This window comes from Adelges cooleyi, unplaced genomic scaffold (genome assembly GCF_023614345.1).
Source record: "Adelges cooleyi isolate 19-005CV unplaced genomic scaffold, UGA_ACOO_1.1 ACOO_flye_CR_arks_rails_tigmint_CR_PRNA_41, whole genome shotgun sequence".
NCBI classification, from domain to species: Eukaryota; Metazoa; Arthropoda; class Insecta; order Hemiptera; family Adelgidae; genus Adelges; species Adelges cooleyi.
Genome location: NW_026096090.1, coordinates 1,593,184 through 1,607,681, shown reverse-complemented (window position 1 = coordinate 1,607,681; position 14,498 = coordinate 1,593,184). Strand labels below are relative to the sequence as shown.

Sequence of the window (14,498 nt, the reverse complement as noted above, 5' to 3'; positions counted from 1 at the left end):
TGGCCTAAACACGTTGTTATTACAAACAGACCGGGTCCACTTTCATTTACTAACCAAGCGGTAATAGGTATCGGTGTTTGATAACGTACATGGACTTTATACTTAGATACTCTTTACTTCTAACCGGCATTACTTTACCTAATTTTAACGACCAGACCGCCGTATTGTTGCGCACAATAATATCATATTTCTCGTGTGACTCGAGGCGAAGCACAAGACATTGTGAGGTCCTTCAGAAGTAGCGTTTCTCCTAGTCGAAGTAACGATTTTTTTGGAAAGTTATGTGTGAGTTCGCCAAGGCGGTTTTAATGCGAAAATAATGAAACGAGTGCTATTCAACGAAGATCGTTTTATGCGTGACAAGGTGGTATTGTGTGGCGGCGATACACATGCGATGCGTTACGCGGTTGGAATATAATACGATATTATTATCTGTCCCGGAGATGAGAAAACGCTGGAAAAGGTATTGAATCGAACATTATATTGTGCTGCAAAAAGCGGGTTTTTTTTGTCGCCCCCTCTAAAAGTTTCGATCGCATGTATAAAGATTGGCAAAACGTGTGTCGACCGCGCGAATGTACTCATACGGTACATTAAACTGCTCAGGACGGGGAATACATTTCTGTATTGTATGTTTAAAGATGAAAGAGGTGTTTTCATACGGTTCAAGAAGACAACGTCGGATGTCTTCCTAGCCCTCCGTTCCCGTAAAGGCGCCCAGAATACATACACATTTTGATGAGTTCGGCGTACATATATTTATTTATATTGTACACACAAAAGAACGGTAGCGCTATTCTACGCAGGATACTGTAGCGTTTATCATAAGGACAATGATCTATGTACCACCTTTGTGTACTCTGACCGGGTTTTCGGCACATAATATACTGTATAAAAGTAACCGAATTCGGAGAATCAATAGCGTGGATGTAATAAGGCAGAATCGCTTGATATGTGACGGTTTAGAAAGGTTGAGAGAGGATGGAAAAGAAATGAAAAAAAAAAAGAATGAAACTCTAAGAGAAAAATACGGATAGTGTCGTGGGTCTTTTAAGCCTTGCTGCACACCAAATATTATATGGTTACATATGGTTAATTTATACAAAAACGTTTAACGTTCATTATATTATGGGTAAACAATTAAAAAAAATAAAATAAAGAATAGTATACAAATCCAATATAAATATTATGTTGTCCTTATTATTAAAATAATATTATATTGAGTAATTTTTTTATTGAAAAAATGTTATCCTTATTACGTGTTGCTAATGGCTAGTTAAAAAAATAAAATATTTTTTTAATTAACGATAAAATTATTGTGAAAAATTAATTTTACAAAAAACAAGATGGTTTTACAATATTTTAATATTCAATTCATAATATAATCAACCGTTAACTATACTTTGCAATTGTCTATGGGAAACATAACGATACGATTATTTTTAATTACACACTCCAGGATAAGCTACGTCGTCAGTTAAAACTGAAGAAAATAAAAGTATGAAAAATACTTATACAGCGTAGCTATGCATTAATTAAGACACTTCAGGCGAGCATCGACGCTGTATGCATTTTAATTAGTAAGTTAATAAATATTATCACACTTATGTTTTATTATGTAAAAATAAATATTCAAATATAATCTATGTATAAATACATAGTAAATAGATAGGAAAGACTATATAATATAAATATACAGTCTATACAATGTAACCTAATTATAATAACACAATGTTCCCATTGTAACATCATACTATTACTAGATTATACTCGAAATCACCCGAATTGGACATTTATTTTATTTAAAAACACACGCCTTGTTTTCCTAGTGTATTTTAAAATACTTTTGCATTTAAAAAATGGATCAAGATTCATCAATTAAAGTGCTTATAAATTATAAAATCACTTCTCGTTCATTTACGCGAGGTGTACCCTAATATGGCAAAGCCAAAGATGTCGTTATGCACATTATTTAAGTAGCTGTGTACAGGAGTGTAAGATTGACCAATGGCTATGGAAAATATATGGTTTAATGTTGCATAATCTAACCGGCGTACGGGCCAAATAAGCGCTAAAAGTTTAGACTATTTTTTTTGGGGGGGGGGGGTGGGGTGGGTAGTTGACGTTCGGGTGTGGAATTCGATTACAAAGAATTCACGGCGGAACCACGTGCAAGCTATATTGCATGGAAATACTGTTACATAGTGTTTACCCCACTAGGAAATCGAATTATTCAACGCCGGTTTGGGGCCTAGAAGCAAAATGCGAGGATATATATAATACAGGACTGGCAAAACACAAAAAAAAAAAAAAAAAATATGTTTGTCTGATATTCGCTCCAGTGAATTTTGCGCCGTCATATATTGTCGACAAACATACACAGTGCACTACGTCGCAGTTAGACGATGATTTTCTACAACACAAATGTGTGCGTACATCTAATTCAGTCCCAACAACCGTTTGAATACAATGTTTATTTGCTGTGTATGTTTTTGCTTCTATATTGGTTTTGTTAACGAGACATAATATTTATTTATTTTCATTCTAGGTAAGTCCCTTTTAAACGTTACCGTCATTATATTGGGTTCATATATTTTACAAAACGCACTGCGGTAAATGTGCACCGTGCACCGGCGGCGTCGCACCCGCGTGAAAATTAATGTTATCATTACACGACGCGTTATTGCGGTTTAAATTGCACAATTTACGTGCGAGCCGTGCAATTCCGTACATAATTTATTACAGTTAACGTGGATGGCGACAAAAATTTAATTCTGAAATGGTAACAATATTACATATAGCGCTGATGTATACAAACGCATTATTATAACGCGCATTGATTGATTGCGAATTAAACATCAAATTCGATCCCTCCAACTGAATTAATAAGTCTCGGCGGTAAACGTGGTATATAGAGCAAAGTAGTAAAATTAATGCGAATCAAGTTAATCCGGAAATTAGGTGCGTACAAACCCGTTTTTAATGCGAATTAAATCCTGTCGCGGAATTAAATGGTGCATAATATTATGCACAACCGAATTACAACGTTCTTCGTTAATTTTTTGCGATTTAAACAAAACCGTACTCGAACATATTATACTGCGGGCCGGTTGTGAGTTTAGCGGCGAAGCCAAAACGTCAATCAGAATTGCATTGGGTTCTTATGGGTGATAGCTATGCTACATCTGTGGGGGAATCGGGGCAGGAAGTATGAAGATGATTTCGATGTTTTTCTCTCATTTCGGGTGACGCTGTCCATTTTGTTTACCGAAAAATGTGTGAAATCAGTTCCGGCCGCAATGAATAATTTGTAACAACGGTTTATTTATGGCTAGGTTCTCGTTGACTAAATGCTCAACGACTATAACGCCCCATTCTCCTGTAGTTTATTCTGTGCCTGTACAGAATAATCCGTCGAATTCGTTATGTATGCACGTATAGTTATTAGCGAGACACGAAGGGCGCCGTTTAGTCAACGTCGGCGGCGTACGTTTGTGTCGTTTGGTGCAATTGCGGAGTTTGTAATTTGAAAAAAATAGCCTCGTCGAGATTAATGTGTGTGTGTGTGTGTACAGTGTAGTACACGTCGATACTGTAACTGTTTTCTCGGCGAGACGGAAAAACAGACTTGGGGCCGGGGAGGATGCAGGGGATAAAAGTAAAACCATCGGCAAATGAACCGAACAACTGCGGTGCGGTGTGACGTCTACCACCGACTGAAAAAAAAAAACCCATCAAACCCCCCCGCGGTGGAGACCGTGCAATCCGTTTGACGGGTGTGCTGTTTCCGGCGAAACGACACGAAAACGGCAACTTTTCCACTCGAGGGAAGGTGGAAAATGAATCAGAAAAAGACCGTTTGCGCTCTGTCCAATGGCCGTGGACCCGCGGCGGGGTTTGATTGCGTTTGGCCCGGCGCCGTTACAAACCGACTGTAATGTAGTGTTCGAGGTGTCTGTGTTAATTAAACCGGGGCCATACCGCGGGTTCTCTAGTAATCGATATGGGTGTATATGAATTTGACAAGTAAAACTTACAGAAGCCGCGGGCTCTTGATAATTAACGTTTCACGTAGTTTCGGCCGAGTTCACGCCAACAAGAATAATATAAACCATTTACGCTTGAATCGGAAACGTTACAGCCGCTGTTTAACATTTGACCGGTACCGCGGTCGGCTGCCGCAATGATTCGCTCTCCGTTTGGAAACTTTCGTTTGGACGTCCTAAGGAAACATCAGGCTCTTCCGACTTTGTCGAGTACCACCTCAACAGCTGCTATATAGTGAAGTCGAAAGAAACGCCTACGTTTAATATACTACAACAAAACACATGGATATCCGGTTTTGACGGGAAGTTACACAAAACAATTCCCGGACGAGTTTTTGTAAAAAATAAAAATAAAGTAGCTAAACGACTGCATTGAAAGAGTTGGAAACAAAATATATTAAATCTCAATAGACATTTATATTTGCTTTTTTAGTATATAGAACATACTTTGCCCTCGTGAATAATTATTATGGTACACAAATTTTAGAATTTCGTCAAGTTTTTAATCAAAAATTGTCCTTACTTTACTGTCAAGTCTCTCCAAGTCGTGATATTTTTTGCTACGTTTATTTGTAAAATGGATTTCATGATTTTATTAAAATGATTACAGCGGTTTAAAGCCTAAACTTTTGTTTGTACAACAAAATAGTTACATACACTAAATTAAACTGAGTACAATTTTCAAAAGCAATGTAGAGAATGTCTAAACATTTTAATAATGTCTTGAACATAAATTTTATATCAATGTTTTTGTTGTAACTTCCTTGCCAAATTATGCAAAATATAGGAACTTCTATTATGTAAGCTTTACAAGCAATTAAAATTTGAACGAAAATATATTTCTTCCGGGAAATATGCACTTTACTACTGCACTTTAATAGTTTTAAAGAAATACTGAGAAGTATAACTGGAGAATTTAATTTGACAACTGGAAATATCGTTGATTTCGGCTGCAATAACGGTGCCGCATACTCACAAAACAATTGTTTCCACGTTGTCTTGGAAAACATTAAATAAAGTGTTTGGAGAAATGAGAGATGGACGAGACTGTTTAATAAAATGGACATTCTAAAGCGCCCGAATCAGCGATTACATATCATTATTATCAGATAGAATTATGGTAGGCGGATGAACACGAGGCCGAAATAACGCAGAGATGGTGTTGGGAAATAAAATTGTCGATCAGGATCAAGACTTAATACTGTTTCCATGCCGTCAGATGTCAAATAAAATGTCATTTTATATTTTCATTCCCCGCGCACTGGTACCACACATTAGTAAACTGCTACATTTCATTTTAAAATTAATTATTTTATTTTAACATAAATTGCAGCTCACTCCCCTACGATGTTATTGAAGAATTTTAAGAGCTCAACAATAATTGGTTTTATACGAACACATACCAACGTAAAACCAATGACTGTAAAAACTACATTGAATGAACATTTTGTTCATACAAATATATTATATTACATAAAGGTATTTCCCGAGTTATTGTTGTTTATTATTATTTTTAGGGTATTACGTTCTATTTACTATTTCTACTTTTCTGTTTGTTCTCATACGAACAACGAACAAACGGTGTATAAAATTTTACTTTTTATGTACATGTCTTGTAAAATATTATACTATATAATATTGTGAGAGCTATATTATGATGTTTAGCGCAGAGATAAACCTTTATTTGACATCAGTAAACTCAAAAATGCATACAATACAATGCGCACAATAAATATGAGTTTCGCAGTTGAATTTCTGAATTTACATTTTATAGAAAACAAATTCGAATACTTTATATAAAAAAAAAAATAGTCGAATCACGTCAAATTTGATTATTTCGAAGGGTGAAAGAGAGAGATTTCGACGAGGCGGGAGGAAAGGGGATGTAAAAATGCAGAAAATTGAAACGCTGATGTTATATTTGTATTTATTCGGTTCTTATCTTGTTTGATCAAGTATATCTTCCAAACTAAATAAAATCGTATAGCTTTTGTTCTAATGAGATGTATAACTTTTGACGTAACCTAGTCATTTCATTTGGTAATGCGATCATACACAAACCCCAAGGTACAACGTTCGTCCGTTTAGACAGTATTGATCCTATATTGTATTTTAAAAAAGGTCGTGCTCTTAATTAAGGATGACTTTTATAATACATACATCTACCCAATGCATTATGAGAATTATTGATCGTTAGTGACATTTACCCGCAACATTTATTTTTAGTTTACATGTCTATATTTTTGTATTATAGTCTATAATTAAACCTAGTAATTTATATTTAATGGGCGATGTTAATTGAGAGTAAAATAACATTGGGATACAGCCAAATTAGAGCCTTAAAGGTTTCCTGAATGACGTCATAGTACATGAAAACTTGAATGGGGGCGATTTTCAAAAATTACATAAGTAGTCAAATCAATATCATAATAAAAAAACATCTAATATAAAAAAAAAATGTAATTTAATTCAATAAAACTACTTTTAACAAGTATATTATTACAGGTCTGAATATATTATACTATGACTATACTTCAATTTTGTTTAGAGATATATGTTAGTGCTGATGTTTGTTTTGAGATACATTTTACCCAATTGACTTTTAATAATATTTCATCTTGTTTTAACTAACCAGTTCGTGAAACATAAAAATCTCGTTTACTCATTGTTAAACAAATTTCACAGATTTTTTTTTAATAGTAAGTTTGTTTAACTAAAACGCTTTTAGTAAAATAACATACTTTACATAAAGTCCATTAAATGTAATGTCATATCGTAAGCTCACTGTACAACAGCTGTACAACGTGACAGTCTGTGTTTGAGTTTAGACAGATTTATTGAGAGTACTTATTATAGAAAAAGTCCATAGTATTAATAAGATTAACTATGACTAGTGCGATTCTCCTGTATGAATTTGTGTTCGATAGACTAACCCGGATTAATACTAATTGAAACGAGGCTTTAGTAGATCATTTAACCTGGATTACTACGACCCGGACTGTCAAGTCAATCCAAATTATTGAGACTAATCCGAGACAGGATATACGTTTTTTCCTACACACTAAAAACGTTTTTGAGAATAACTAGAAATTTAAAAAGATTTGATGACCCGTTTGTCATTTTTATAATAAAATAAAAATTGTTAATGAAATAAAAAACAATACAATTATTATTAGATACCTATTATAGGTTATGCAATAATATATTGGTATACAATATTAATGGTATTACATTTATCACATATATCGAAATATTTCTCTTGTTATTGCTGTCAACAATCTGAAACATGATAATATAATTCGAAATTCTGAATGTGTATACTTGAAATCCCGCTAAACGATAACTAGGTAGGTCGTATGACCGCGAAGATTATATTTTAATCCGGGTTACCCAAGGATTGATCATCACTAATTTAAATATAATACTCTATTATAGCGTTATTGCAAATTACATTGACCGCATTTCATAACGATCAAATATAAACGTACCTCATTTATTACCATTAATTCGGTATCATTTGTCCGGAGAATAATAATGAATCTTACAGACGATACAAAAACAGTGGTTTCGTTTTGCCTTGCTTGTCCGTACAAAATAGACCTAACTTGTTCTTTGGAGTGGCTCAATTTCATTGGCACGGCTAAAAATTCATCGCTCACATTCGATCAATAAAATGTACAATTATAATTGCACACCAAACACAGCCCCTACATCTAGTTATAGTCTAATATATTCCCATTTAACAAGTTGACTGGCAAGCTATATTATAAGGAGACCTTTGGGTTTTTGAGAGTTGGATATGATACTCAAGCCAGTCAATTTATTAAACATTGTTATTGTTTCAATGTTTATGTATATCATAAACATATATATACATGAGGTAGTTTTGGAATTCTTATAAGGCCTGTAGTATATTTACATTCTTCACAATAAAATGTTTGTGTGTCAATGTCATCAAATTATTATTGTAATAAAAGAGAATAAATAACAAATTAAAAAAATTCAACTGAATTTTTATCATCATCATATTAGGGTAATATTTTACATTGACTGTAAAAATAAAAAATATAATATTCACAAGGCCACTATGAGACTGGCGTGGCGGGTGACTAGACATTTAATTTATTTAAAATACCAATGCAGTGGCCAACATACGTATTTCTATGGGTTTGAATATTTACTAACAATGTTCTTAGTTTTCATGCAAAATGACAAATAACAGTAAGATTTTATCCATGTAATTTATTGATTAGGTAAATTCAAAAAAATACATTAATATAGATATGGTACAAAAGTACAGTGTATGCGTTATTAATTTTTTTTTATAAATAAATTATATTTTATAAACTCTTTAAATCAATTTGTGTATAATATCGTTATTGCTTGACTTTCTAGTAAGACTTTGAGCACAAGTAGATTGTAAATAAAAAACATTACATCACACCATTATAATAAAGCATTATGACATAATTTTCACAACAAAGAAAGTATATAATACAAGCGCCAAAATTACACAAGATCGAATCTACATTCTGACTAATTTACTAGCCCGCCAAACAAATGTAAACGTACTTAAAGTAAACTTTTGTAATTTAATTATTTTTGTGATTATATTATGTTTTATACGGTCTGGTGTGGTTTTTACTAAGCTAAATGGAAATCAGTTTTTAATAGTTTCCAAACAATGGCGTGGAACTGTATACTTCAACAACAGTGCTATTTAATAACGGGTTTGTTTATTTATAAGGTAGGTACTTGTATTAGAGTTGAAAGCACAATATTGTCACATAATAGTCATTGAAGTCATAAAATACTCTAGAACGATATTTTGCTGTAGAACTTTTTCGTTTAATGTGGCTAACCTCAATTTAATGATTACGTGCTTTTAGTTAGAACATTATATATACGTCTATACGACATGTATTTGAGAATATTGATATTCGTCTGTAGTTTAATAATAGTTTGTTCAAGTTTATTGGTAGGGTGAAAGAAAACATTGTTTTATTTCAAAAACTTATTTTCCGCTAAGCAATCGAATATTATGAATTTGTTTAACAGAAAAAAAAAATCTTAGATATATTATATAAATAGATATTCTCTACACGAAACCAATACCCAAGAACCGACTTGGATAAATTCTTACTGTATTGTTTTATGAGTAACTACAATATATACAAGGGGGGGGGGGTGGTCTTGAGGTGTCTTAAGTCTTCACGGGTTGATAAACGTTAACGAAAAAAAAACCTGATTGACCCATAAGGTACATAGTGATTTAGGAGTTATAGGTTGGAAAATAGGGTAACGAGAGAGAAAAATAATATAATTAGATTTATTTATAGACTCGTATGATATAATATTCTTATGTAATAAAAAAAAAAAAAAAAAGTTATTACGACATTTTTAAAATTGAAAAGCCCTTGATTTACTGAATTCGAAGAGTTTACTTTAAAAATATACGTACGCATTTTATTATAAGACATTTGAAGTATTGGATTATATTATTTTAGAAATTGCGTAGATAAGTATATATTAGTTACCCTAATAGAACACTTTGTTTAAAGTGATTTCACACAAATGCATTACTACAAAATTGCTTGATTCGTGTAGATTAATTTTTTTTAAACACTTTAAAACAGTAAAGAAAATTCGGTTAGGTTTATCATATTTAATCTTATAATGGAATTTTTCGAGTCCTGACACAAGCCCTGACAAAGAAAACAGTGCACATCAATCAAATGACTATGTTATTGCCATTAAATACGCCTATCCATTACCGTACCTTATATTATTTTACGCCTTTACATCCAACACATGGTCCACTGTTCTTATGCATTTATCGTGCCAGGATTCTATTAAGATACAAACACCACCTTTCAATTAACCGGATTCATGACCATAGCAAAAAAACTATGGAAAAAACATGAATCAAATATTTAATTAACCAACTTAACGCGTCATAGATTATACTCGAGGCTTTGGCGAAATAGCATTTTATTTTTTCATTAAAAAAATAACAAAATTCAAATCGGTTGACTCTATAGTATGGCTGGAGAGTTATTTAAAATTATATTATCTAAGTCCCGAGGGATAGGTCATACGATTTCGACAAGATAACTCTACTTAAATAGCATTTAATTATTGTGTGCTAAGAAAACACAGGTCGATATTTGCTAAACTATTAAGCTACATATTAATTATAACTATACTTGGACTTGATACTCTAACTATACTATAGTTGTTTGAATATACAAAATGTAATGTTAGTGGGTCTGTAAAATATTATAGTTATTAACTTGTGTGCAATTACCACTGTTTCGCACGTGTACTCGCAATTTAAAATATAATTTTAAATGCGTGTTTATAAAATACCAAGTGGTACGTTCCTGCACAGTTTATAAGGGGCTTGAATTATCTTTACTATTAAAACTTTTTACGGCTAGGTCGCTTTTATAATTTACCTCAATCTCTAGTAACACAAAACTATTGTACACTAAACAGAAAAATAAACATACATCTAATAGGAAATCTAAAAAAAAATAAATAAATAGAAACAATTCAAATCGGTGATGTGTATCTTATTGAAGTTAATGTATTGCCATACTAATATTTTCAAACATTCATTGAACTGATATTAGCCGGGCTATAAGAAAATTTAAATACATGCAAAAACCGTCAGGGACTAGGCCTTAGCTCAGTGGGCAATTTAAGGTTCTAACATTTTTTTTTTTAATTGCTTTCTTGTTTACATAGATTTTACCTATGAGACAGAAATATAATATTACCATTCAACCTTATAACTTAGAAGTAGCTCAACAGGAATTTACTTATACTATTGAAACAGCACCAATGTCACTATTTATGCCCAAGAGTAGCATTGAATACTAAAAAGAAAGAAATGTTTGCATTTTGTATATTTAAACAATTTCAGTCCCTCGTTAAATGTGTACTGAAAACATAATGTTAAGTATAATAGAGTAAAAATTATTTATCTAGCCAAGTTGAATCCACTTGGAAACATAAAAGAAATGGTAACGTTTTAAGATGTTTATTTTTCTTGTCTATTACCCGATATTTTATCTTGATAATTTATTTAAAACTCAAGTCTATATGCCATTACAAAATGGGATGTAATGGTTATTACCTTTTTTCTATAAAATGCATTTTACTACCTAAGGGAAACCACACGTCCATTCATAAAACATGTAGAAACTATAGGATCGTATTGATTTTTGCATATAGCTTCGCTTTACTTTTTCTCGTTTCTCATTACACGTCAAATTTAAATTGTTAACTATCTCTGAACTGTACCAATAGTATGGACTACATTCTGAAACCAATTACATTCTGATCCTTGACGAAAATTCGAATTTTTATAACACAGTAATGTATTATAAAACCTACAATTTTTTTTTCAAACTATCATTCTATAATAACTTGTTGGTATATGTATATTTAATATAAATCATATTATTGATATTTTATAATTTTGTTTTTGTCGAATAAACATTATTAAGGTTTTAATAATAAAAATACTAACACTTAACCGAATGATTTCTAAAATAAATGTATTATTTAGTATCCTTAAAATTGCTATTGTTATTAATTTATTTTGTGTACAATAATTATATTTTAGAACTTCTGATCATTCCTTTTTGGTAATATTCTGCATAATTATACCTTATTGTTATATAAATAATTTCATTGTTTGGTCGATATGGTCTGTTAAATAACTTACCCCTCCTGTTATACTATGACCTAAGGCTGAAGCACTGGATAGTTCGACCATTGGGCAACTAGGTCGATGTTCTTCTTCGTGAAATTTTGGCTGGTAAGGTTCCAGCATACGAATTTTGCCCCATCTGTTGAAGAACAATGCAATGGCCGCTACCCACAATATCATTACGCATATGACAATAAACGCCTCTTCAGTCCGTATGACAATTGGACCTAAACAATTGACGACAGTTATTTAGTTAATTAATATTACTAGTAACTCATTGTTATTTATCGTTTTATAATTTACTTCGTTTTAATTTTTTGTTCTTAGTATAAATGCTAGTAAAGCTAATAATACTTAGTAATATAACTATTACCAATAAAAGGAAATTTATGACTATATAGGTTTTTTTTCTTAATTTTAAGAGTATAATGTTGAATAAATGTAAGTTATAGTTAAACATAATTTTGCATTCAGTCAATGTTTATATAAGTATTATATAATTATAAATACAAATATTATATTATATACTATATTAATTCACTATGTATTTAATGCCCATTTACTAATGCAAAAACTATAGTGAATTAATAATGTGTGTGAGTATTACATGTGAATAGTACAACTATATTGATTAATTTCCTTACAAATCTACCCGCTCTCTATATTTTATGAGCCAGATGCCAACTACCAATTGGCCTATGGTAATAATATGGATAAGGGTACAATTTGCATATACAATTAGACTCTTTGTAGTACAAAATTACGGGATCTATGAAGTATGAGCTTCGTGGATATTATCATTGTATTATGAAAATATTTACTTAAATGGTAAACTTATACTAATGTAATATATACCTTCGAAAATGGTTCGATTATAATGGATACTTTATTTTATACACTGTGTATAATTTTGAGTTTTCAGTAAGTTTTGCTTAGTTAAACTTTAGTGTAGAAACTTTTACAAAAGAAATGGTTTAATATTTAATTCTAAATAAACAAACAGCTAAGTCTGGCCGTGAGCGTTATTATTTTCTATTTGGAAGTAAACATAGAGGGGAAAAAACGTTGAAAATATTCGACCTGGATTCGACCAAGGGACTTCACCTGTCAGTCTAGTTCTCCGACTACTGAGCTGTTTCTACTAATTCTTATTTAATTTTTGTATTTTTTTCTGAACTCTTTAATCTATACCAGGATTTCAAACTTGGTGACTCGTTAAAAAAACAATTGTTACTAATGTAAGTGTTACAATTATTTTGTCAAAATATAGACGGTATTAAGCAAACCCCAACCGAGAAACTTGTAATAAAAAATATGTATTCTGTAAAGACCTACACATACTTGAAAACATATCCGCTACTAAAATAACTAACAAATCTCAAATACCATAATGATAAAATAATTAGAAATTTGTATTATAACAGTTTTATAGGTAATTATAATTTTCAGGTAAAAAAAAAGAAACACTATTTATTACTTTTTTAAATTAGGATTTGAACTAAAGATTCGAACATCTTGGTGATTATGTACTACTACGTTTATGTTTACAATATACTAGGTAGCAACAAATTTAAATTTAATAATCTTAATATAAATTTAATTTAATTACAAAGTATGAGATAGATAGATATAGGAATATTACGATGGTGGTAATGGCTCAGCAAGATTCTCTAAGTTCTACAATCTACATGATGATGATAAAGGGTATACAGCCCTTAATCCGCACATTTTAGATTAATAAACCAAATTAAATGAATTGTGCTTTAGGTAGGTTATTAAGTATTAATTATCATTGATCGGAGAATATAAAGCTGGGTTTACACAGTTCACTCTGGATGTTTATTATTTGCATGATTTTAATACTTACACGGTTCAGTTAAATGAGTTTATTCAAAATGTTCTTCCAAAATAAAACTACGCAAGCCCTGATTAAGAGTACTGTGTTTATAGATATTCAATATATCAACAATTTGACGATTATGAAATAACATAACACAATTTTTTATTTTAAATAACTCAAAGTTGCAAAACGTCAACGAGGAATATTGTTTTTTATAAAAGTCTATAATTTTCAGAAGGTATAATGGCCATAGCCGCATTATGTGTAAAATGCTGAAGAGTCTAAAGGAGATAACGGCCAAGCCTTTTAATATTGTCAAATGTCACTAACTATAAACTAAAACCATAGTATTTTCATCAAATATCTAAGCTTTCTATCTTACACGTTATGATCAATGTGTCATATTTGTCTGATAAATACATATTTCACCACTGGCTTAAGGATTATAGGATTTCCACGAAAACATCTATATAATATACCTTATAAATTTACATAAGATTAGAGGCAAAGATGGAAATATGCGACGCCATGCTTAGGGTTCGCATAAATATCGTCACAGCAAGAGTTTATATAGTGAACATAACAAGGAAAATACATAAGTAAAGGGTGCTAAGGTAACTCTTCTCGAATAAGTAGCCTACGGGGAGAAATGCTGTAAGAAGAGAAGGCTTGTGGAATGATACTTTATTATGTTCACTGCGTGACATAAAACTAAATTTTAACCTGAAATCAGAAACAGAGTGTTATGATATAGTCCTGTGGAAAGTTTAATATTGTTAAATAGAACTGTAAATGATTCAAATGTCACAAAGTTTAATACTGTTCCAGCACAATGTCTACCTTATTAGTTGTTATTTTGAGGTGTCATCACTTTTAATAAATCTTTTATTAA

The 14,498-nt window shown here is 31.5% G+C and overlaps 1 protein-coding gene across 2 annotated transcripts in view; it reads right to left on the bottom strand.

Moving 5' to 3' along the window:
* The window catches only part of LOC126841765 (uncharacterized), a 52,701-nt gene that overhangs the window by 4,725 nt on the left and 33,478 nt on the right, over positions 1 to 14,498 (bottom strand). For both annotated transcript variants that reach the window (XM_050578407.1, XM_050578406.1), the window contains one exon: positions 11,782 to 11,993. In XM_050578407.1, coding sequence (XP_050434364.1) covers positions 11,782 to 11,993 — 212 coding nt within the window. The remainder of the gene's footprint in view (positions 1 to 11,781; positions 11,994 to 14,498) is intronic.